Source organism: Xiphophorus couchianus, chromosome 18, assembly GCF_001444195.1.
Source record: "Xiphophorus couchianus chromosome 18, X_couchianus-1.0, whole genome shotgun sequence".
NCBI classification, from domain to species: domain Eukaryota; kingdom Metazoa; phylum Chordata; class Actinopteri; order Cyprinodontiformes; family Poeciliidae; genus Xiphophorus; species Xiphophorus couchianus.
The window spans coordinates 1710110-1731988 of record NC_040245.1 but is presented as its reverse complement, the minus strand read 5'-3'; the positions used below and the strand labels follow the sequence as shown (position 1 = coordinate 1731988).

At 45.0% G+C, this 21879-nt stretch overlaps 2 protein-coding genes, 1 long non-coding RNA gene and 2 other non-coding genes across 8 annotated transcripts; 4 read left to right on the top strand and 1 right to left on the bottom strand.

Annotated features, from left to right (window-relative positions):
• Nucleotides 1-2728: 2728 nt before the first annotated feature.
• Nucleotides 2729-13570, top strand: atg16l1 (ATG16 autophagy related 16-like 1 (S. cerevisiae)). Of its 4 annotated transcripts, none has more exons than XM_028045265.1 (20): nt 2729-2916; nt 4100-4205; nt 4284-4377; nt 4516-4618; nt 5005-5078; nt 5158-5227; nt 7497-7678; nt 7752-7817; nt 7900-7986; nt 8884-8940; nt 9017-9119; nt 9942-10047; nt 11077-11147; nt 11231-11302; nt 11427-11547; nt 11639-11744; nt 11849-11998; nt 12247-12294; nt 12368-12469; nt 12546-13570. In XM_028045265.1, the coding sequence occupies exons 2-20, from the start codon at nt 4106-4108 to the stop codon at nt 12637-12639; spliced, it is 1806 nt and encodes a 601-aa protein (XP_027901066.1). In that variant the 5' UTR covers nt 2729-2916; nt 4100-4105; the 3' UTR covers nt 12640-13570. The 4 variants fall into 4 exon arrangements, with proteins under 4 accessions (XP_027901066.1, XP_027901064.1, XP_027901063.1 ...); XM_028045263.1 differs by having other exon boundaries at nt 9014-9119; XM_028045262.1 differs by having other exon boundaries at nt 2730-2916; nt 8881-8940.
• Nucleotides 6975-10421, bottom strand: LOC114161803 (uncharacterized). The gene is made up of 2 exons (XR_003599078.1): nt 10363-10421; nt 6975-7419 (listed from the first exon to the last, which is right to left on the bottom strand). It is a non-coding gene; the product is annotated as an uncharacterized LOC114161803 (long non-coding RNA).
• LOC114133717 (small Cajal body-specific RNA 6) lies at nt 7156-7420 on the top strand. The gene has a single exon (XR_003593254.1).
• LOC114133716 (small Cajal body-specific RNA 6) lies at nt 10099-10363 on the top strand. Its single transcript, XR_003593253.1, has one exon.
• Nucleotides 13571-16192: 2622 nt separating the features above from the next.
• LOC114161737 (S-arrestin-like) lies at nt 16193-21806 on the top strand. Its single transcript, XM_028045288.1, has 16 exons — nt 16193-16348; nt 17253-17386; nt 17484-17544; nt 17874-17918; nt 18004-18203; nt 18599-18658; nt 18755-18822; nt 18894-19029; nt 19584-19668; nt 20323-20395; nt 20491-20628; nt 20704-20781; nt 20906-20920; nt 20995-21047; nt 21233-21242; nt 21364-21806. Exons 2-16 carry the CDS (start codon nt 17339-17341, stop codon nt 21455-21457), a joined length of 1164 nt encoding a protein of 387 aa, XP_027901089.1. The 5' UTR covers nt 16193-16348; nt 17253-17338; the 3' UTR covers nt 21458-21806.
• The last annotated feature ends 73 nt before the right edge of the window (nt 21807-21879 follow it).

The window sequence follows — 21879 nt, the reverse complement described above, 5'->3', positions numbered from 1 at the left end:
TTAAGCAATTGGCTACTGATCAGGTTATTGATCGGCTAATTTTTAATCATTCTGTTGTGATCAATTTTCTGAATGAAAAGCGGAAAACTCTCCACAGAAACAATAAATAAAATGTAACCAATTCAGTCTGAAGCAGTTCCTTATTTACTCCATTCCTCAGAGTTATTGATTAACAGCAGGTAAAACCCTTTGAGCCGTCCAACAGATTAATGCCACCGGAGCAGATTAATGCCACCAGAGCAGAGCGTCCTCAGGATCAGCTGCAGGTTTCTGTTGGTGCAAAAAGCAACAAAAAAGCCACTTTTCCAGGAGAACCATCCACTACGGACTGGAAGGATGCACTCCAGCAGGGAGGTTTTCTGATCAGCCGTCCTGGCTGTTTTAAAGATCTGAGAGTTGCTGAAAGTTATGTGTGATGCCAACACCAAAACCAAGTCCAGAGTTGGTTCTAGTTCTGTCCAAGACAGAACTGCAATGGATAAACATCCGGAACGTCTCGGAACAAGTTCTAACAATCCTGGAAGAACTAGGAGATCATCTATGGCACAGGTGTCAAACTCCAGTCCTGGAGGGCCGGTGCCCTGCAACGTCTAGATGTGTCTCTGCTGCACCACCTGGATAGAATAATTAGGTCATTAAGGCTCTGGAGAACTGATCTACACAAGGAGGAGGTAATGAAGCCGTTTCATTCCAGCATTTTGTACCTGTGGCACATCTAAAAACTGCTGGACAGCGGCCCTTGAGGACTGGAGTTTGAGACCTCTGATCTATGGACTTTCTGGCAAAATGTCACAGGACTCATGATGATTAAAGTGGCTTAAAGATAAGAACACAGAATCTGAGTCTAGTTCTGGGAACAGCTGGGAAACTACCTGAAAGCCTGGAGTCAGCTGTAAGCAATAAGTAAAGATTGGGTCACAACTCGTCACTGTTTGGTTCAGAAAAACAATAATGGTGTGTTAGGGTGAATTACAGGAGTTAGGAAGATGATTAACACAGGTAACATTGACTTTAAAGGAGGTCATGGTCAAGCAGTTGGCTGCTGCTCTTGATCTATTCTGGACCTGTTTCAGTCACGGCTTTGTTAATCTCATTCAACTGAAACAGCTTCTCTTAAAGGCTCAACTGTTTTCATGGAGGTTTGTGTTCTGTATTATCTCACTGTTGACCAGCCAACCCTGCTACGTAGGTTGAGGAGTTGGTACAACAGGTTTTTCCTCTGTTTGTCTGCATATTTATCTGACAGATTAATCTTATCTACAAAAACTTACTGATCCCATTCTTGTGAGTCCAGTTTGGTGTTCTATGCCTATGGAACACCAAACTTCAATGGTCTTATTTTAGGACCATTGAAGTTTGCATACTCTCTGCTCTTCAGATATTGTCAACAAGACTGTGATTGCTACACAGGGAAATAAACTTACAGTATTTCTTTCCCTACTGGATGAAAAGAAAAATCAAGTCTAAATCCAGACCTTTTATATCACTACAGTGCAATTGTTTTGCAGATAGAGAACAAAAATACACAAAGAACCAACGACTTTAGTACAAACCGATCATACTGATGTAGACTTGTGCGAGTTTTTTTTTTTTTTATCAAATAATTGATAAGACTGATAATTTGGACAAATTATGATTTCTATCTTTTTGTTTTACCCAGGGGTCCTGGGCACAGTTTTGTTTTTATTTTGTAACCAGGTTGCTATGTAGTGCAAATTTTTTGCCCAGGTCCCTCTTGAAAATGAGATCTATATCTCAACGGGGTTTACCTGGTTAAATAAAGGAATATAATAAAGTGGGTCCTGGAGGCCCGGCATCCTGCATATTTTAGTTCTCTCCCTGGTTTAACGCACCTGGATCAAATGATGGCTCGTTAGAAGGCCTAAGCAGAACATTGACATGCTGAATAGGTTGTTGGTACCACCAGGGAGAGAACTAAAACGTGCAGGATGCCGGGCCTCCAGGACCGACTGTGGGCTCCAGTTTTACTCTTTTTGTACTGTAGTACCCTAAAGTTGCCACCAGATGGGAGTAAAGAGGATGACTTGAGGTAGAAAGGACCTCTGGCTTTGCAGTCACTCTGACTGGTCGTGCAGAAACTAAATAAAACTGAACAAATCTATTCTAAATTCTTATAATCAAGGGGGTTTAAATATGTTTTCAATACGTCTAAAACAGCGCAATATTCAACCCGCACTGGATCAAATATTTAATCAGAGACAAACATAGATTATGGATACCAAAACCCTATTGCTAAAGAAGTTGGAGAAATGTAATGTATTCTTTTATGTAATTTTGATGTCAACAAAGTTTCTTTTCAGTTCTTTAATTTTCACAGACAGGCTTTATCACGCTTGCTTTGTTTATGCGAATAAATCCTTCATTTGAAAAACAAATGTATTCAAAACATTTTCACATCTTTTCTATGAATGTATTTGTGCTAAACATTTCTGGACTAAAATCCAACACTTTAACTGTATTGTGGCATTAAAATTAAGTTGCACTATATATATTTTACAATTTAAAATTTTTTCAAAAACTTTATTCTATTTGGCAAATATTATATCCATAAATGTAATTTGTCTAAAATAAAACCTAATAGGAGAAGTCACGCGGATACGCTATGACGTTTTAGATATCAAGAAATTTTAAAGCCTAAAAATGCCTATTTAAGGATTTGGATTGCAAAAATTCGGGAAGAGGAACTCGGTCTGCTTCACGCTCTCTGACGTCATCACGCCGCGCCTCTCCCGGAAGTCTCGATCGGAGCCAAAATGGCGCAGCAGCGGCAGCTGTTGGTTTTGGTTTTGGTTCGGGAAATAAACGTTAAACGACTAGTACCGTGATCGGACCGCAGTGACGTGACCGGGGAGATCACAGGGACCACCGCCTCGCGCCAGGACGCGCGTGCACGCCGTGAGTGTCACAGTTGTTCCCTTCGGAGCGCGCGGAGCTCAGTAGCTAGCAAGATGCTAACGTGTTGAGTCACTGTGATTCACCCAGAATTGACTTTGATTTAACTGGGACTCTATCGGAAATCAGGTCCGAACCGAGCTCCTGTTGTTTCTATCTGACCGGAACAAACCGGTTCGGCCCACCTGACTACCACCAGCGCGTTAGACGCTGATTACAGGTAACCTGCTACTGGTTCCGGTTCTGTTTTGGTTTCCGCTGGTCAGTTGAGCTCCACCTGATTAACACGTGTTCCTTCCCTTGTAAACATGTTTGTGTGACTCTTTTAATGAGAACAGAACCTCTCGGCCTCCGTAGTTTTCACTCAGGAACGTTGATCTAAACGGAATCAATTTGTGTTTGGATAACTGAGGCTGCCCTCTCCCCTCACTGGAGGACCTGCACAGCGACCGCTGTCTAAGAAAAGCACAACACATCACAAAGGACACTTCTCACCCCGGACCTTCTCTGTTCACACTGCTGCCTTCAGGCAGAAGATACAGAGCAACCAGAACCAGAACCAACCGTCTCAGAGACAGTTTCTACCCGATAGCAATAACAAAACTAAATGCAATCAAAAACAACCATTAATCATCATGAATGATGTATGTGAGAATGTGGCTGTTCTTATTTATTGGTTTTTAGGTTTTTTTGTTTATTTTATTTTTTTTTGCCAGTTGTTTATTGATTCTTACTTTGTGTGTGAATTGTGAGACAGTTATTTTTTGTTTTTGGGCATGTGCACCGACTGATGGCAGCCTTTGAATTTCGTTGTCCTTGTGACAATGACAATAAAGATTTATCTTATCTTATCTGATCAATAATCAGCTCTGGAGCAGGTTTGTCATCCGGACCGCGGTTATCTAGTTAAATCCTGGTCCAGTTCAGGATAATTAACCTATCTGATTATGTAGTCATGGTAACCTGATTGCATCAGGGATGAAACAGCTGATTCATGAGCAGAGAGGTGGATGTGTGGACAGAGGGCTCACTCTGTCCTCAGGAGAGAAACTGGTTTCTACTGCAGGTTTAAATGGATCAGAACCGGTTCTGGTTCTGATTAAAACAGAGCCGTCTGAGATGCTGCTCGTCCTTCTGTCTGTCCCGGTGTGTCTCTGTGTCCCGCTGACTGCTGCCGCTCTTCCAGGTGGTGATGGCGGAGCGGCGGGCCGACTGGAAGAGACACATCTCAGACCAGCTGAAGCTCAGGGACAGAGTTCAGAGACACACCTTCGAGGAGATCGTCCAGCAGTGTGAGTTAGGATGCTCCGAGGACACACTGTGTCCCACTCTGAGGACTGAGTGAGGGGTTAAAGCTGTTTGTCTTTCAGACAATCGTCTCTTGGAGAAGTCTGACCTGCAGGCCGTCCTCACTGAGAGATACCAGACAGAGAAGTATGACGTCCAGAGAGGACATGAGGCCAGGTAAGACACCCTGGAGCTGAGTCTCCAGTCCTCTTAATGTTGTTTCTGTTTCCTGTTTTTCTTTTGTCGCCATCATTTCTTGTTTGTCCTCATCCTCTGTTCCCTTGTTTCCTCTGTCTGTCCCCCGTCCCTGTCCAGCTCTCTTGACTCATCCCGCAGCGACTCCCTGCACCAGGAAATGTCCCAGATGAGAATTCGCCACCAGGAGGAGCTGACCGAGCTGCACAAGAAACGAGGCGAGGTGAGTCACAGGAAGTGATGTCGCCTGTCCTCCCCCGAGCGTCCGCGTGGCATTCAGGAGCGTGGGGCGTTCCTGCTCCTCTGCAGGTGTTTCTGGTCCATCAGGGTCTCTGTTGGAGACAGCGCTCCCCTCAGGCTGCTGCAGGCGCTGCGGCTCTCTGCTCCAGTTTACTTCCTGTGAAGCCGTCACTGGAAACCAGTTCAGGTTCTCGCGTTCCCTCACACATCTGTTCTCCTTTCTGCTGCGCCTGTAGCAGAGGCCCTGCTGGGCGGAACCAGTCTGTCCCTTCAGGACACACCTGTAGCTGGAGGCTCGCGGGTCGGGTGTTTAAAACAGGAAGTGCTTCTGAAAGTGGGCGGAGTCGGTAACCTTCCTGTCTCCTGCAGCTGGCTCAGACTGTGATCGAACTCAACAACCAAATCCAGCAGAAGGATCGAGAGATCCAGAGCAACGAGGCCAGGTGCGTCTCTCACACACACAAACACACACACCTGATGAGTCTGATCACCTGCAGCAGCTGATTGGTTCTCCCCTTCCAGGATGTTGGAATACCAGCAGCAGATCGCCAGCCTGGAGGGAGACTGTCGGGATCTGAGGAGCAACCTGCAGGTACGACTCCATCAAGATAATTAATCTGTTGATAAAGAATCTCCAGTAGCAGTCAGTTTTGCAACAAATCAGCAGTGATGATATTCCACATCAACACTTCCTGGATGATGTTAGCTAGCGCTGCTAATCCATCTCTTTTGCCCCTCCCCTTTAAAAGGATCCACAATTACCTGTAGTAATAAATTTAATTTAATAAATATTTATTTCAGATGTAAAAATACTGTAGGCTGTTCAGGTTTTAGATCAAATTTATCTATCCACTCTGCAATGCATCCTGGGTAGATGATGTATGCTAGGTGCTACAGTGCTAGCTCTGTTTAGCCCAAACAGTAATTTTGATCAATGAGTAACGGTCAGCTTTTAAATGTGAAATAAAAATGAGGCCAAATGGAGGAAGAGGAAAAACCTGGTGTTAGTGATGCTGCTGCTGGAAATGCTAACCTGAAAGGAGAGCGTAGCTCTAGCTGAAGCTGCTTACTGTAAGCCTCTGGATCAAAACAATTTATTAGGATGGTGACTCACAAAGACTTAAAGGTGCTTCATTGTCACTTTAAACATTCATAAACATTCCTTCACTTAGTTTTGATTTCGTTGGCTCCTGCTATTGGCGTTAGCCAGGGCCGGTCCAAGCCTCCCAGGGCCCCTAAGCGAAATGTGGTTTTGGGGCCCTGTAGTTCTGCTAACAACTAGAGGCTGATTACAGCCCAATATTCACCCCACTGTTACCAACTCAGCGACTTTCTTATATAGCTAAAAATGTAATTTATACCAGGTGAGTCTTTCTGCCCTGAGAATGTGGACCGGTACCGGTACCGGACTGATTCTGAGCCTGCAAATGATTTTAACAGAAGTTTCACATAACTTATTAGTTGATGTAAAAATAATGTTTTTAGCCACTAAATGATTTTGCTCAGCAGCAAACAACAAATCCCAACTACAGCCTAGAGCAGCTCATCATGTAGCCTGACGTAAAAACATTTTAATAGACGATGTCGAACATTGAGAAGTTTTAATTATTATTATCAAACACAGTTTGAAGCCAAAAATACCTCAGAAATATCCAGAGTCACCATGAGAATCAACTCATTTAAAGTTTAAACTCAGTTTCACACAAACACGCAGCATAAATGTTTGGCTGTTGAACTGGACCGGTCCAGGTCGCTATCAAGCAAATATTCTACTAGCAGCTTTACAAATCTTTTACATTACATTACATTACCAAAGTTCATTAAAACAAACCTTTATGTTGGCTTTTTTTCTGTTCTTCCTCTTTTTTCCCTCCCTCCCTGAAGGATAAGTCCGTTTTGAGACGTAGTTTTGCTAACTTAACTTCTTTAGACGTTTGGATTCTCTGCACAGCAGCTCGTTACGCACATGAAGCGTGCGGTACCTACCGTGGCCACCAGGGGCCCCCAAGAGCAATTACATTTTTTTTTTTCTTTTTGTCCATAAAATAATAATTTCTACATGCATTATCAAATATATATTATTGTAAAAACAAATAATTTCATAGTGAAATAATGTGTTTTTGATATTATAATGACAGAAATTATTATTAAAAACAAAATCAGCTCCACTGAGTGGAGTTGGGGCCCTAAGCGGCTGCTTAGTTTGCTTATGCCTTGGGCTGGCCCTGTCGTTAGCTCCTGCTGGCAGCGGAAACCTCCTCCTCTCTCTGCTCTTCATCCATGAAGCCTCCTTTTCAACTCCTCTGGGATTTGGGGTCAAAGGTCAGATATTATTTGTGCTTCCGGGATGCTAATCAGCTGCTCCAAGTTGTAAAAACAACACCTTAAGTGGCATTGGTTTGTATCTTCCTCGTGTGGGTACAGATGAGAAGTTTCATCTCCAGAAGCTGCGATTATGTGAAGGAAGTGGTTACAAAGTAAAAGCCCAAATTTCAAAATAAGCCCCGCCCACCAGCTGAAGGTCAGTGATGAGCTGTAAAAGGTCTGATTCCCACAATCCTCTGCTGCCTCCGGCTCCCAGCAGCTCGCTCTCTGCTCCCATCATGCTCCAGTCATGCAGCCATGGGCCCAGCAGCTGCTGACACACAGGATGTGACATCACTGAGAGGCTGAGCTGAGAACCTGCAGCCTCTTTGTGATGTTGATCCAACATGACCAATCAGGAAGGAGCATCAGGAGGAAGAGGAGGAAGAGGGAGCTGATCTCAAGTTTTCAAGCTGAGACCTTCTTCACTGAGACCAACGGCGTTATGACTTCACCACCCGACCATGTGACCATGGTAACTTCCTGTTTCTGTGCAGGAGCTGGAAATGGCCAATCAGACGCTGAAGGACGAGTACGACGCGCTGCAGATCACCTTCTCTGCCCTGGAGGAGAAGCTGAGGAAGACGTCTGAGGACAACCAGGAGCTGGTGTCCCGCTGGATGGCCGAGAAGGCTCTGGAGGCCAACCGGCTCAACGCCGAGAACGAGAAGGACACCAGGTGGGCGGGGCGTCAGCGGGCGGAGGGGCGGGGCCTCTGAGCGCTGATGTGACGGCGGCTGTTTGTGTTCCAGGCGCAGACAGGCCAAACTGCAGAAGGACCTGGCGGACGCTGCCAAGGAGCCGCTGCCCATCGAACAGTCAGTGACCTCCACTTCCTGTCTGAGTAGATCCGGTCCAGGTAAGGTTCTGGTGATGAACCCGGGTCTGTTTCCTCCGCAGGGACGACGACATCGAGGTGCTGGCTGAGGACGGAGGGAAGGGAGCTGGAGAAACATCACCAAACCGACCAATCGGCAGGACGCTGAGGTGAGATCCAAGGATTCTCCAGCAACCATGTGTGCCACGACGCTTCACAAACATTACCGCAGAGGGCCACCTGTTAGCACCTGTTAGCCGCTGTAGCTAGCCACTGCAGGCGCCTTTACTGTGCATCGAGTCGTATCCACTAAACCAGACTGTAATGATCAGCAGGAATCTGCTACAAAAATGTTCATAGCGCCATTATTTCTTGTCTGATTTCTGTAAAATGTGGATTAAATTAATGTTAAAAAAACTGCTCATGTTTTGATATGTAAATATGTCTTAATCCTAGATATAAATCTATAAAGTTTGGTCAGTTCTATCAAAAGATATCTAACCAAATGTTGTTGTTTTTTTATACTGGACAAATTAATTATTGTAAACTGTAGAAGACGTTTATTAAATACTTGATGAAATATTATGAACATTGCGATGATCTACGAACAAATAAGAAAATTGGTCCAGGTTTTATTTTTAAATTGAACTTTTGGAAATGTCGGCGGCTGCAGTGCGCCACAGCAAAGAGAAAATAAATAAACAGATGAAGAACAAATCAAAACCACTAAAATTTGTTGTTTTTGTTACGCTCCACACGCAGACTCGTTGCCGTGGCAACCAGCTTCGACAAAGCAGAGTTTACATTCAGGAACATCAACACCAAAAATCACGCAGACATTTCCTACATGAATCGAACATTCAGTCCGTTTCATGATTTCAGATTTATTATGGTTATTATTATTATTATGAAGTGATCGTCTGAACATTAGCGCTTTTGGTTGACTAGCTAGTGAGCATCCACCAGCGGAAACATGAGTCGGCGCCCCTGGTGGCGAATCGTAAACCTGATGGGTAAACAAACATGGCGGCTCCTGGTTGACGGTTCTGGTTCTGTTTGTGCAGCAAGAAAACGTCCCAGCAGCCTCAGGGCGGGCTCCTGGACTCCATCTCCAACATCTTTGGGTAGGTACCGGTCAGCGTAGCTCCAGCTCGTCTGAGCATGCTCAGTTGATGACGCTGCGCTTCTCCTCCTCAGCAGGCGTCGGTCGGCAAACTCCTTCGGCACGTCTCCAGAAACCAGCGAGACGCCGTCGGGAGGCTGTGCGGAGGTCCGGGTGCCGACCACGGCACTGCACGTCTTTGTGAGTTTCCTCCGGCGCCGTCAGGAACCAATTAGACGGCCGGACTTCCTCACTGGAAGTTCTGGTTCTGATCAACCTGACGGTCACTGAGGCAACAAAAACCAAACATAAAAAAACATCAAGTCCTCATCAACAGTCCAACTGTCCCTACTGGTGCACCGCAAGGCTGTGTGTGCTGGCCTGTCCTCTATGGCAAGCTGTTTTTACATAAAATCGTCTTCACCACACTTACATTCAGATATTTTTAATTAGTTAACGACTGGACACTTTTCAGTTGGCTAAGATATCTAATTACATCCTGGCCTCAGATTTACCGAAGCTTTAGTTCAAGATATTTACAATAAATTACTGACTATCTGGAATATTTATATCAACTGTTAAATTATCACTAGTCATAAAGTAAATTTGAGAATCTCACGTTTTGTTTTGAGTCGTCATAATTCCAATTCAGTATGTCTATTTTTAAATGGAGGTATAAGATACAGCTAGTGAAATTACATTACAGTTAGATGAAAGTAAATAATGACTAGTGTACGTTTGTTTTACGATGTCTCTTAAAGAATTAGAGATAGCTTCTCTATTTTAGATATCTTGAATTAACATCCTGACCAGTCAGAGTAACATCACTGATATGTTGAGTAATAATTCTGTTGAGTCAAAACGTCCCATTTTCACCGTGGGGATGGTTGATGGCGGCTCTTCAGGGCCGTTTTTTGGTGGAGAATAAATGGGAAATTCTTCTTCTGAAGCAGTTTTCTAGTTTTTGAAGTTTTGTGGGTTGTTTTTTTTCTACAAACAGGAAAAACTGTTTCTGCTCCACAGGAAGCTCATGACGGAGAGGTGAACACCGTCCGGTTCAGCCCCGGCTCCCGTCTCCTAGCAACCGGTGGGATGGACCGCAGGGTGAAGCTGTGGGAGGTGGTCTCAGGTGAGCTTCACACAGTAACTCCTCAACGTTAAGCCCCGCCCACCAGCTGAAGGTCAGTGATGAGCTGTAAAAGGTCTGATTCCCACAATCCTCTGCTGCCTCCGGCTCCCAGCAGCTCGCTCTCTGCTCCCATCATGCTCCAGTCATGCAGCCATGGGCCCAGCAGCTGCTGACACACAGGATGTGACATCACTGAGAGGCTGAGCTGAGAACCTGCAGCCTCTTTGTGATGTTGATCCAACATGACCAATCAGGAAGGAGCATCAGGAGGAAGAGGAGGAAGAGGGAGCTGATCTCAAGTTTTCAAGCTGAGACCTTCATTGCCACTGTAATCAGATTACTTTACTAAAGAGTAATCAGGCAGCTGACGGAGACTGTAGATGGTGTCTTTCGTTTACATGTCTAGAACTTGGTGAGAAAAAATGGGACATTTCTTTCTGTCAAACACAAAAACCAGAGGTGGCTAAACCGTCTCCTGCTCTAACCCTAAATAACTAACTAAACATCAGCTCTGCTAATGCTAAAACACTAAACCAACATGGGATTTATTGGGAGTTAACGTTAAACCAATATGAAATTTAGCATAAGCTAATAATGCTAATCCGCTAAACCAACAAGTTTACAAAGCAACCAGGTAAATTAGCGCTATAGAGTTTAAACATTTTCTAAAGTTAGCTAAAGTGCTAATTGAAGAATTAGCTCTGCTATTAGTGCATTAGAAAAACATTTGTGAGAAAAACAAATGTTTTCCCCAGAGGATTTGGACCAGTACAGGTTTTTTAGCCGCAACAATCCTCCACAACCGTTGGTGGCGCCGTCGCTCTCATTCATCAGCTCTGCTAATGCTGGCGCAGCGAATCAGGAGCTTCACATTGCGGCTACAGTAATGTTCACGGTCCAAGCAGAGACATCCCCAATACATGCTCATCAAATGAGCAAAGTCTGGGTTATACGTTGACTGACAGTCAACCAACCAGAACCTGTTTTACTGTCGACCAATCACAGCGCAGCGTTACTGTGTGTGTTCAGGTCGCTGTGAGGCTAAAGGAGCTCTGACCGGCAGCAACGCAGGAATCACCAGCATCGAGTTCGACAGCTCTGTAAGTCTGTTTTTGCTGGTCCCTGTCGCCATGGTTACCTTGGTTTCCTGCTCTTGCTTACCTGTTTTCTTTGTTTTTATCAGGGTTCCTACCTGCTCGCTGCGTCCAACGACTTTGCCAGTCGAATCTGGACTATGGACGACTACAGACTGAGGGTGAGTCCTGATTGGTCTAAATCATCATCGCTAACGAGGTCCACTCAACAGAGGGAGGAGTCAGTGTGCAGCAGGTGTGTGTGTTAAGCTGTCCTCACCTCTCTGACCTCTACCTGTCCTCCAGCACACCTTGACGGGTCACAGCGGGAAGGTTCTGTCTGCTCGATTCCTGTTGGACAACGCCCGCATCGTGTCTGGGAGCTACGACCGAACGCTCAAACTGTGGGACCTGCGCAGCAAAGTCTGTACGTCATTGGTCACACCTGTCCGCCCACCTGTCCCCTCACCTGTCTCCACCTGTCCCCTCACCTGTCCCCTCCTGTTCTCACCTGTCAGGTATGAAGACGGTTTTCGCCGGCTCCAGCTGTAACGACATCGTTTGCACGGAGCAGTGCGTCATGAGCGGACACTTCGATAAGAAGGTCCGGTTCTGGGACATCAGGTGGGTTCTGATCAGAGGTGATCATGTGATGAGCTGCTGGGCTTCTGATTGGCTGAACCAGCCTGACCCTGTGACCTGTGCTCTGACTCACGCCGCGCCGTCAGGGCGGAGAGCATCGTGCGGGAGATGGAGCTGCTGGGCCGGGTGACGTCTCTGGACCTGAACCACGACCGCAGCGAGCTGCTGACCTGCTCCAGAGACGACGTGCTGAAGATCATCGACCTGCGCAGCAACGCCATCCGGCAGACCTTCAGGTGAGAAACCAACAAAGATCCGGGGATGTTTTCATCTGTAGCTTTGAATTCAATGGGAAACTTCAGCTCCTCACGCTGGTTTGGGCCAAATATTACAGAATCAAACAAACGTGAGCGAAAACGTCAGAAACTTAAAGATGGCGCCGTTAATGACCAGTTTAGACTTTTGATTTGGAGTTTAGTTGCTCTTCATCACAGCTGTTGTCATAGTCATCATCATGCTGTGGACTCTGTGTGTGTGTGTTCAGTGCTCAGGGGTTCAAATGTGGAGCTGACTGGACCAGAGTCACCTTCAGGTGAGCTGAACGTCAGAACGATTCTTATAAACGAACAGAACCGCTGTTAACCTGTCCGGTTCTCTCTGGTCAGTCCTGACGGCAGCTACGTGGCCGGCGGGTCAGCAGATGGCGCTCTCTACGTCTGGAACGTCCTGACGGGGAAACTGGACCGGACTCTGGACCGAAACCACAGGTAAGAACTGGACCGGACCCGGTTCTGCTGGATCAGACCACCTGTTGTTCACGGTGATGATGTCATCGCCCCGCAGCTCGGCCATCAACTCTGTGTCCTGGTCGCCGTCGGGAACGTACGTCGCCAGCGTGGAGAAGGGCAGCAGAGCCATCCTGTGGTCTGACATGTGATTGGCCGGAGCCCAGGAAGGGGGCGGAGCCAACACGGCCGGGCGCTGCTGGACTCCTGATGAAGCTGCTGAGGAGCTTTTAATGCTCAGTCATTTTAACTGTGACAGAAGAAGAAGAAGAGCTGGCTCTCAGCGCCACCTGCTGGTTGACGGTTGAATGGACAGCTGATGAAGGCTGAGGAAGAGGAGGAGACGGGTTGGTTTGAAACAGGAAGTTCTTCGCACTAAACAGATGAAGATTAAAGACTCTGAGAGTGAATGTTGGTCTGTTTGATACACACACACACACCGCTGCAGAAGTGCCTCTGAGCGTTCCCGGAGCGATACTGGGGAAAGCTGCCGGTTCCTTCAGAAGCAGCCGCTGACATGTTACCATGGAAACGGCCTGATCAGTTTTCAGATCCATAAACACTAATCGGTCTGTAGTTTTTCCGCTTGTTTCTGTTCATGTTTTCAGTTGGCTGGGAGACATTAAACCCGAACCGCCTGAAAACGAGCCGCTCACGCTGCGTTCACTGACCACTGGGAAAAATAAACGATGTTTCCAGCTCACTGCTCTGCAGACACAAACCTTAATGTTTTCAGGCTCTGGCGCTCACTGCTCAAGTTGTTCTGATTCTCACACAGTAGACCAATCCTCAGGTCTTCTGCTGGATCCCGACAGGTCGGGTTGACGGTCCAGGAACCCGGCGCCGGGTCTGGGAGCCTCACTGCATGGCCGCCATACTGGGTGGGCTTCTGATTGGTTGGTTGAAAAGTCATGAAGCTTCTGTATGGTTTCAGTTATTTTCAACACGTTGGAGTTTTTGTGAAAAATGAAGATAAATGGAAGCTGAGATGGAGGAGATTCCTGCTCTCCTCGGTTCTCATCAATGTTTCAGACAGCAGAAGTGTAGTTTTGGCTTTATTAATAAAATATATGTGCAGAATTATTCAACAGCTAAATGAATAACACATTTTCTCATCACTATTTTTGTTTTAAATTATGATTACAAACAACTCTAAACTTTCCACTGAACATTTCTGAGGTCGGTGGCATAAGGAGCCGCCTGACTGTCTGTAAGTTCAAACTGCAGAACCGCAGTCGGGTCAGAACATGAACACGACTCTAACATCTGAATCTCTGTAGTGGATTCAGTTTGATCCTTTATAGTGAGAAATCTGAGTCTTCATTGTCATGTTGCTGTGAATAAACCAACCGTTTGCTGAAGCTTTCAGAGCAAAATGAGTCCAATAGAATCGAAGTTAATCTAAAACTGCATTTAAACTGCGGTGAGTTTTTAAAAAGGTTAAATTTCTTGAGGTCACGATGAATCGTTCACATCACAGTGCCACTCAGAAACAAAGCTGTTGTCTGCAGAAAGAGGGTTCACTCCTAAACTATTCCTGTGATCTCTGACGTTCTCCACATGTCTGACTGCTGTCGTCCACCAGCTGCTCCTGGTGACCAGATGTTCTGTCCAGCCTGGTTCTGGTGTCCGACCCGGCTGTTCCAGAACTTTAATCAGCCTTCCTGTTGTTAGGATCTATGCTTGGACTCGCTGCGATGCTGATAGAGCTTCACTAAACTAGCAAACTGCTTATTTTATCATAACTTCATTTTACCAGGACGTCCATTGAGATAAAATCTATTCTTTGAGGGAGACTCCGCTTGACCTGAGATACTTAATTATATTTTTGTGCTTAAAAAGTCGCATTGGTTTCATTAATATAGTTTTATAAAATATCCATTTGAAATATAAAGTATGGACGATGGTGGAGTTGGAGCAGGGTGCCAATCATTTCTCAGATGTAATCATGAAAATGAATCATGACCGTCTTCCATCATATTGCCACATTATTTCAACATTGATTATAGAGTTTACAGGTTGTCCTTGAATGCATCATGATGCCATTTTGGCCACATCTAGCTCTGTAGATCTGTAGCATCTTTCACATAATGTCCTGAAGCCCGGTTCTAGAGAGGCGAATGGTTCTGCTTTGGTTCAGTCCAGATAAGAGCTGAAGGTGTGTGTGTGGGTGTGTGTGTGTGTGTGTGTGTGTGTGTGTGTGTGTGTGTGTGTCTGAGTTTAGCTGCTGTCAGCACTCAGACTGCTGACTCTGTCTCAGCTGATCAGCTCAGCACAGACTCGTCCTGATCACGTATGTCGACATGTTATAAACATGATCCTGCTCTGATCGTACCGGAAGCTCATGGTTCTGGTTCTGGTTCTGATCCGACATGGACTCATACTAATGGTTGAATGAAGCAGAAACATGAAGCTAAGGCTCCAAATAAAGATAATTATCTCTAACCTTCAAATTAGTCATCAAGTTTGTGAAAGAAAAAAAACATTTATTTTGAAATTGCAAATTAAACATTTCAGATTTAACTTTTACATTTATTACCGATTTAACAGATTTACCATAAGCATTTATTGCAATCTTAATGGTTTACAGTCTTGTCTCTACTGAGGTTATAATTCCTGGAAATCAGAGAAATCTTCCATTATTACTTAAAATCTCAACTTTTTAAACACATTATTTTCCCTCCTGATTCCAGTTCAAACCTTCATCCTGATGAATGAACCTCTGATCACTTTCTGTCATCCTGACAGTTTCAGGAACTCCTTATTTCACCAAACACAAAAAATGAACGATGCAGACGGCACGACTTTTAGAAATGGTGTTCGTGATGCTGTATGGTGTAATATTGGGGCCAAAATTAAGATTACCCCCACCTGGCAGGAGGCCTCATCCAATCTGAAGCAACTACTTTAAAAGTAAAACTGGCTAAAAATGTGAGACTTTCAGCTGCTTCCATTTACACCGTCGCTGCTTGACTTGCTGGTTTAAAGCATCCTGGTGAGTTTTAGCAAAAAATGTTTACCTGAATGTCACAATGACTTCTGGGGGTTTAAGGTAATTCATTTTCTCATCCTGCATTGTTATAAGCTACAGGCAGAGCAAAGTCAGCCTTCAATCTTTTCTGAGATTTTCTTTTCCCATTTTCTCAGCTGCATTTGCTTCTATTCTTACTTTCATACATTTTTATTCTTTTTTTTCCAGTTTTCTAACATGGAAATTAGTAGAATGGTGGTGGGCTACATGCCTGGACGAGATTCAACATTTCTAAAAATATGTTCTTCCAATCTTTTTAAGCAGGCAAGCCAAAGCAAAGCAAAAACAAAATGGCGACTCTTTCAGAAAAACCAGCAAACATAACTGCAGATAGTAAAATAGAACAGAAGGAAAATAGCAGAGAGAGGAGAACTGGAGAGCATCGTTTCGTTTTAAAGCAGGAAGTCACAGGGATGGAGCCGATTATGAAGCTGAAATTCTGGGCCTCAATTTCATAATAAAAATGTTGCAATGACTTCAGCAGATGGAGATCTGTTCGGTTTCGTTCTGAGGTTCCTCTCATCATTTACAGCAGAACAAAATTCCCCAGACGCCGTGGAAACCAAAGACAGCTCAGTTTAACTGGTCCGGGTTTGTGGTTTTCATGTGGAGTTTCCTCAGAGCCAGTGTGCACGTGTGAGCGTGCACGTGGGATGCAGTAAACAGAGCTGCAGATCTGCCTGCAGGATTACAGAGTAATGATCAGCATGCTGACCACGCTGTGTGCGGAGATTATAAATACATGTGATCAGCTGCTAAACAATCTTCTTCATCTCCAGCCGACTCCATCTCAGGTTTCTTCATCCTCTTCTCGGCTGCTGCTGCTTCAGGTGAGTTTCTGTTCCCAGGCATTGGTTCAGCCGTTTTAAGAGTTTCCATGGAAACTCAACATCAGGTTTGGCTAAGAAGGAAAATAAGACCTGGACACAAAAAGCTTTATTTTCCTGTCAGGTTCCAGAGTTTCCATCTTTTTCCGGTTGGAGTTGAGGGGCTGGTTTATTCAGTATTTCTATATCCTGTCTGCCCAAATCCAATCCTCTAAAGCTACAACCCTGAAACTTTTACATTCATCCCTCCTCCAGCACACTTTAACCAAATGTTATTGAGTTCTGCAGACGCCTGGTAACAGACCGTTCAGTTCAGTCATGTTAAAGAAGGGATATGGTTAAAAGTTACAGCATAGCAGCTCTCATAGACACCCCTGCTATGGATCCTTGGATCCCTTTACTGGGATTCTGGGATCTCAGTAGATTGTGGGATATTTGGCTGCTAGTTATGAGTAGCGTGTAGAATATCTTTTAATTCTGATTCTGTGTGGACTGTAAAGTCTCTGTAGCTCTTGGTTCTCTGAAGACTTTAGGACATTACTGTCTAAAGTCCTCAGGCTTCGGTATCCTGCATGTTTTAGCTCCTTCCCTGGTTTAACATACTTCAATCAAATGGCTCAATTCCTTCATCAGCATCTTATTAAGTTCTGCAGAGGCCTGGTAACAAACGGTTCACTTGGTTCAGCCGTGTTGGAGAAGAAATGCATCTAAAGCTTGTAGGATAGTATCTCTGGAAGACTGGACTTTGGCGCCTGCTGCAGATTCCTGGATCTCTGTGGATTGTAAACTCTTTGTAGATGCAGAGATCTCATGGGATGCTTGACCCTCGTTTCCTGTAGAGTAGGATATCTTTGGATCCTGATTCTGTGTAAACGGTAAAGTCTCTGTGGATCTTGCTTCTCAACAGATTTGTTTCTCTGAAGACTCTAGCAGGCCATTCTCCACCAGGGCTGTTTGAATATTTCTGTTTCAGTTTGAGACCCATTGGTCAGGATGAGTCCGAAACACGTTGTCTTCAAGAAGGTATCCAGAGACAAGTCGGTAAGTTCTGCTGAGAAAACCCATTCATCCATTTGTAGGTAAAGTCTTCTTGAACAAGCAGCCATCTTGATGTGTGTCCCTCTGTTTCTTTGGACAGGTGGCCGTCTACATGGCGAAGAGAGACTTTGTGGATCACTGTGACTCTGTGGATCCAGTTGGTGAGTTCCAACTTGACCATTAGATGTTCCTGATTAGTTGGGAGTTGTTTTTTTTTTTGTGGACTGAAGGTTCCTGTGCAAGAAAAAATCAATTAACTTCCATCACCAGAGATGGAGAATATGACCTCACCAATATTCTTCTCTGTAGAGAAAGGATATTTGGTCCTTTACTGAAAACACTTTGCCCAGAAATCCTAAAGGGTCTAAACAGAACCACACCAAACGGATCAACAAGACTGTTTGTTGTTGGTGCTGACTCTTTTCTGCATAAGCCCAGTGTGGACCATTTCATTGTGTGAAATGGACTCCTCCTGTTTCTCATCTCACAGACGGCGTGATTGTGATTGACCCAGCACAGCTGAAAGGAAAGAAAGGTGAGCTTTAATCCTCTCACTTCTCAGAAATCATATCTGGGAACCTCAGTCTCCATTAAGCCTCGTTGTTTTCTGTCTCTGCCAGTTTATGTGATGCTCTCCTGCACGTTTCGATACGGTCGACAGGATATGGATGTGATGGGCGTGGCCTTCAGGAGGGACCTGTTTGTGGTGACCCGGCAGGTTTACCCAGAGTTGCAGGACAAAGAGAAGCTGACCCACACCAGAGTCCAGCAGAAGCTTCTGCACAAACTAGGAGACAACGCCTACCCTTTCTTCTTCGAGGTGAGGGTTGAAGTCAGACGCTACACGGAGCCTGAGGTCTTCCAGCCCAAAGTTTGGCCTTACTCCAGGCATTGCTCTGAAGCAGGCAGAGGACAGGTGTCTGTTGTAAGACCTAAGTTGGGTTTGACCAAGTATTGAAGTCTAAATTAGGACAAAAGTCACATTTTGGACTGAGGGAAGATAAAGGCTGTGAAAAAGACAGAGATCCAATCAGTCAGGGACTGAAATCTTATCCTGGTCTGAGGTCTCAGCAAGAGTTTAAGTCAGACCAAGAATCACATCTGACCCAGAGCTAAGATTAGGATTCTCCTCATTTAAATCATTAAACATTTTCAAACATCAATCGGCTGAATTGTTGTTGACAGTCGAGGTCATCTGCAATAAAACCTTTTCAGTTTCCAGACAACCTGCCGTGTTCCGTCAGTCTGCAGCCCGGTCCGAATGATGTGGGAAAGGTAACAGATTCTCCCTGATATCATCCATATCTTCATCCATCTATCTCTGTCCCTCCGGATGTTTGACCTCTCCCATTGTGTGTTTGTGCTGGGCAGAAATGTGCGGTGGAGTTCGAGGTGAAGGCGTTCTGTGGGGAGAATCAGGACGAGAAGATCGATAAACAGTGAGTGTGTTTACCGGACCTGGATTCACTCCATTAGTGTTGCATCATGTGGTTCTTATCTTTTTCTGCAGGAGCTCAGTTCGTCTCACCATCCGAAAGATCCAGTTCAGTCCAGAGAACACTGAAGTGGCTCCATTCGCAGACATGACCTTCGAGTTCTTGATGTCCGAAAAACCTCTACATATCAAGCTCAGCCTTCCCAAAGAGGTCAGTCGACCCAATTCTGGGATCAGTCGATGAGAGACAAAGTATCCATGGTCTAGGCTAAAGTTCATTCAAAACAGAAGGGCTAGCCATGGAAGACCCCATGAATGAATACATAGTCTAACTCTGATTCAGAGCAAAATAGCAAACACTGGTCCGCCTACAAACCTCAGTCTGAGTTCAGTTGAAGTGAACTCTGGTGCAGTTCGAATGCATATGTGAATGCCAAGCAGACCAGCTCCAAAATAAGGAAGTAGACTACAGCGCAGGGCCTTCTGGGTAAATAAAACAAACAACAAACAAAAGCTAATCTAGCGTTAGCAGGAGAAATGGCTCGTGGTCTTTAGCCAAAGACTAAAGCAAAATCTTCCAACCACTGAAATCTGATAATACTCCATTTTTGTTTGTATTTTGTGAGGAAGGAAGTTGAACTCAGTGTCTTCTCCAGAGGCTTTCAAACCAGTGGGACATCTTTCTAATGAGGTGTCCAGAAGAAATCCTTCACTTTTTAAAGTTTATGGACACAATAATCTGTCTATCTGTTTCTTTGTCTGCAGACGTTTTACCACGGTGAGCCAGTCAAAGCCAACGTTGAAATCACCAACTCCTCTAGCAGGAGCATCAAAGACATCAGTTTGTCAGGTGAGATTCTCTTCCTCCACATCCAAAGGTTTACAAACCTGTGTTCAGCTTTACACAACCTGGGCTAATCTGTACACACCTGCCCTTAACTTTATGCAACTTTGCTTACTAATACACACACCTACAGTATCTCCCCAATTGTACACCTGTTCCCACCTTTATAAACTTTTACTCACCCCAACACACTTGTTCCCACCTTTATTCAGTTTGTCTTTACCTATACACAATCGGTCCTCACCTTTACACACCTGTGTTCAGCTTTACATTCCTGCCCTATCTTTTATACAGACAGGCTAACCTTGACATACCAGCCCCGTACCTTTACGTAACTATTTGTCCTTTATGCACACTTGTCTTCACATTTATACAACTTTGCTTACCTATACACACCTGTCCTTATTTCCACCCATCTGAACTCACCTGTCCTGTGATTGAACTAATGAGTTTCTACTCAGTATCTCTGTATGATCACGACTTTATTAGATTCTCAGAGGAAACTTATGAGCAAGGGAACCTGCTATAACACGATTGTGTCATGGATGTGTCTCTGAACGTTACTACGGCTGTTGTTCCTGAACATGTACCAGGTATATATGGATACCTGTATATGAAGTTATCACTTTCTCATCATTGTTTCTTCTTGACTGTGTTCAGTTGAGCAGGTGACCAATGTGGTGCTCTACTCCAATGACAAATATGTGAAATCTGTGGCCAAAGAAGAGCCTGAGTGAGTGTTTGTGTGCCTGGTGTCTGGTGAACGTTCTGAATTACCGGTTATCTGTTGGAGCTGTGTTGTTCATGAGGTTCTGATCCACATCCCAGGGATTCGGTTCCCTCTGGTACCACACTGAAGAAGGAGTACACTCTGTACCCTCTGCTGGCGTACAACAAGGACCGCAGAGGAATCGCTCTGGATGGACGACTGAAACATGAAGACACCAACCTGGCTTCATCCAGCATGTAGGTGTCACGGTTCGCTCGGTGCGGTACTGAAGGACCAAGGAGGAGTTCTGAGTGTTTTTCTCTCTGTCTCAGTGTGAAGCAGGAGGTGCTGAAAGAGGTCCAGGGGATGCTGATTTCCTACAAAGTGGTACTGAAGATGATAGCCTCCGGGTGAGTTAACCTCTGCTTTGAGTTTGCTTATATGTTTGGAGACATTCAGCAGCAAATCATCTGCAGTTGTAGATGAATGTTAACTGACTGTGTCTTTGCTCCGTCTCCTGCTGCTCACCAACAGGACGGTGGGGTCCAGGTACGTACATGCCTCGACACAGTTTGTGTGTATCTTCTATGACGTGGAGGCTCACAGCTCTGTGTGTTTCACAGTGAGGTTTCTGTGGAGGTGCCCTTCAAACTGATGAATCCAAAGTCAGAACCAGGTAAAGACTTGAAATGCTTAGTATCCCATACAGCCCCACCCTCAGATGTATGTAGCTACGCCTACCAGACTGGTGTAGCCAACCTGGACTCATTGTTTCAAAGTAAAGGGTTCTTTCATTTGATTACCTCAGAATGAATATTCACATCCTCTTTTCGATCTTTTTCTGCTGCTTCTGACCTGCAGCGAAGGACAGGTAAGATTGTCTGCTTGAGCACGACAATTCAGTCTTCAAACTTTAAAAATCAGATAAAACAAATAAAACTTTATGTTTAGTCATGTTGTGTGGCCGTCACATTTCTCTCTGACCTTTGCAGTGAACCTGACGACATGGTGTTTGAAGACTTTAAACGGGCCTACCTGAAGGGCGTGGTCTACGGAGATGACGATGAGTCTCCAACTGAGGCCTAAGCTAAAAAGATGGCCGATGGCATCGACTGCTCAGTACGCCACCTAATGATCAATAGACATTCAGGACAGAGGAGTCATCAGAGGAACCTCATATGGTTACCCTGCAAGATGTCTGTTGTGAAGTTCTCAGCGTTAGATAGCGCCTGTAGTTGTTAACCTCTGACAGTTCCTCAGTGGAGGTGATGTAGCTCAAATCTGTATGTCCCACTGTGGAGGTAGAGGTACCTAAGGGGCAGGGCTACATATATCTGTAGTATTGTTCTGTAGCTTCTAGTGAATCGGATACAAACCAGAGTTCAGAATGTAGTTTTTAACTGTTCTCAGATTAAAGAACTTCCTAAACCAAAAAGCATCTGTTTGATTCATCCAACCAGCCAACCAACCAAACAAACAACCAACCAGCCATTTGTCCGTCCAACTTA

Bases quoted from the DNA above. Each gene is read 5' to 3' on its own strand.
- LOC114161737 (XM_028045288.1), top strand. From the start codon at position 17,339: ATGAGTCCGAAACACGTTGTCTTCAAGAAGGTATCCAGAGACAAGTCG. The intron at 17,387-17,483 runs GTAAGTTCTGCT...TTCTTTGGACAG, and splicing joins AGGTATCCAGAGACAAGTCG to GTGGCCGTCTACATGGCGAA. The intron at 18,659-18,754 runs GTAACAGATTCT...TGTGCTGGGCAG, and splicing joins GTCCGAATGATGTGGGAAAG to AAATGTGCGGTGGAGTTCGA.
- atg16l1 (XM_028045261.1), top strand. From the start codon at position 4,106: ATGGCGGAGCGGCGGGCCGACTGGAAGAGACACATCTCAGACCAGCTG. The intron at 11,303-11,426 runs GTGAGTCCTGAT...CCTGTCCTCCAG, and splicing joins TGGACGACTACAGACTGAGG to CACACCTTGACGGGTCACAG. The intron at 12,295-12,367 runs GTGAGCTGAACG...CTCTCTGGTCAG, and splicing joins TGGACCAGAGTCACCTTCAG to TCCTGACGGCAGCTACGTGG.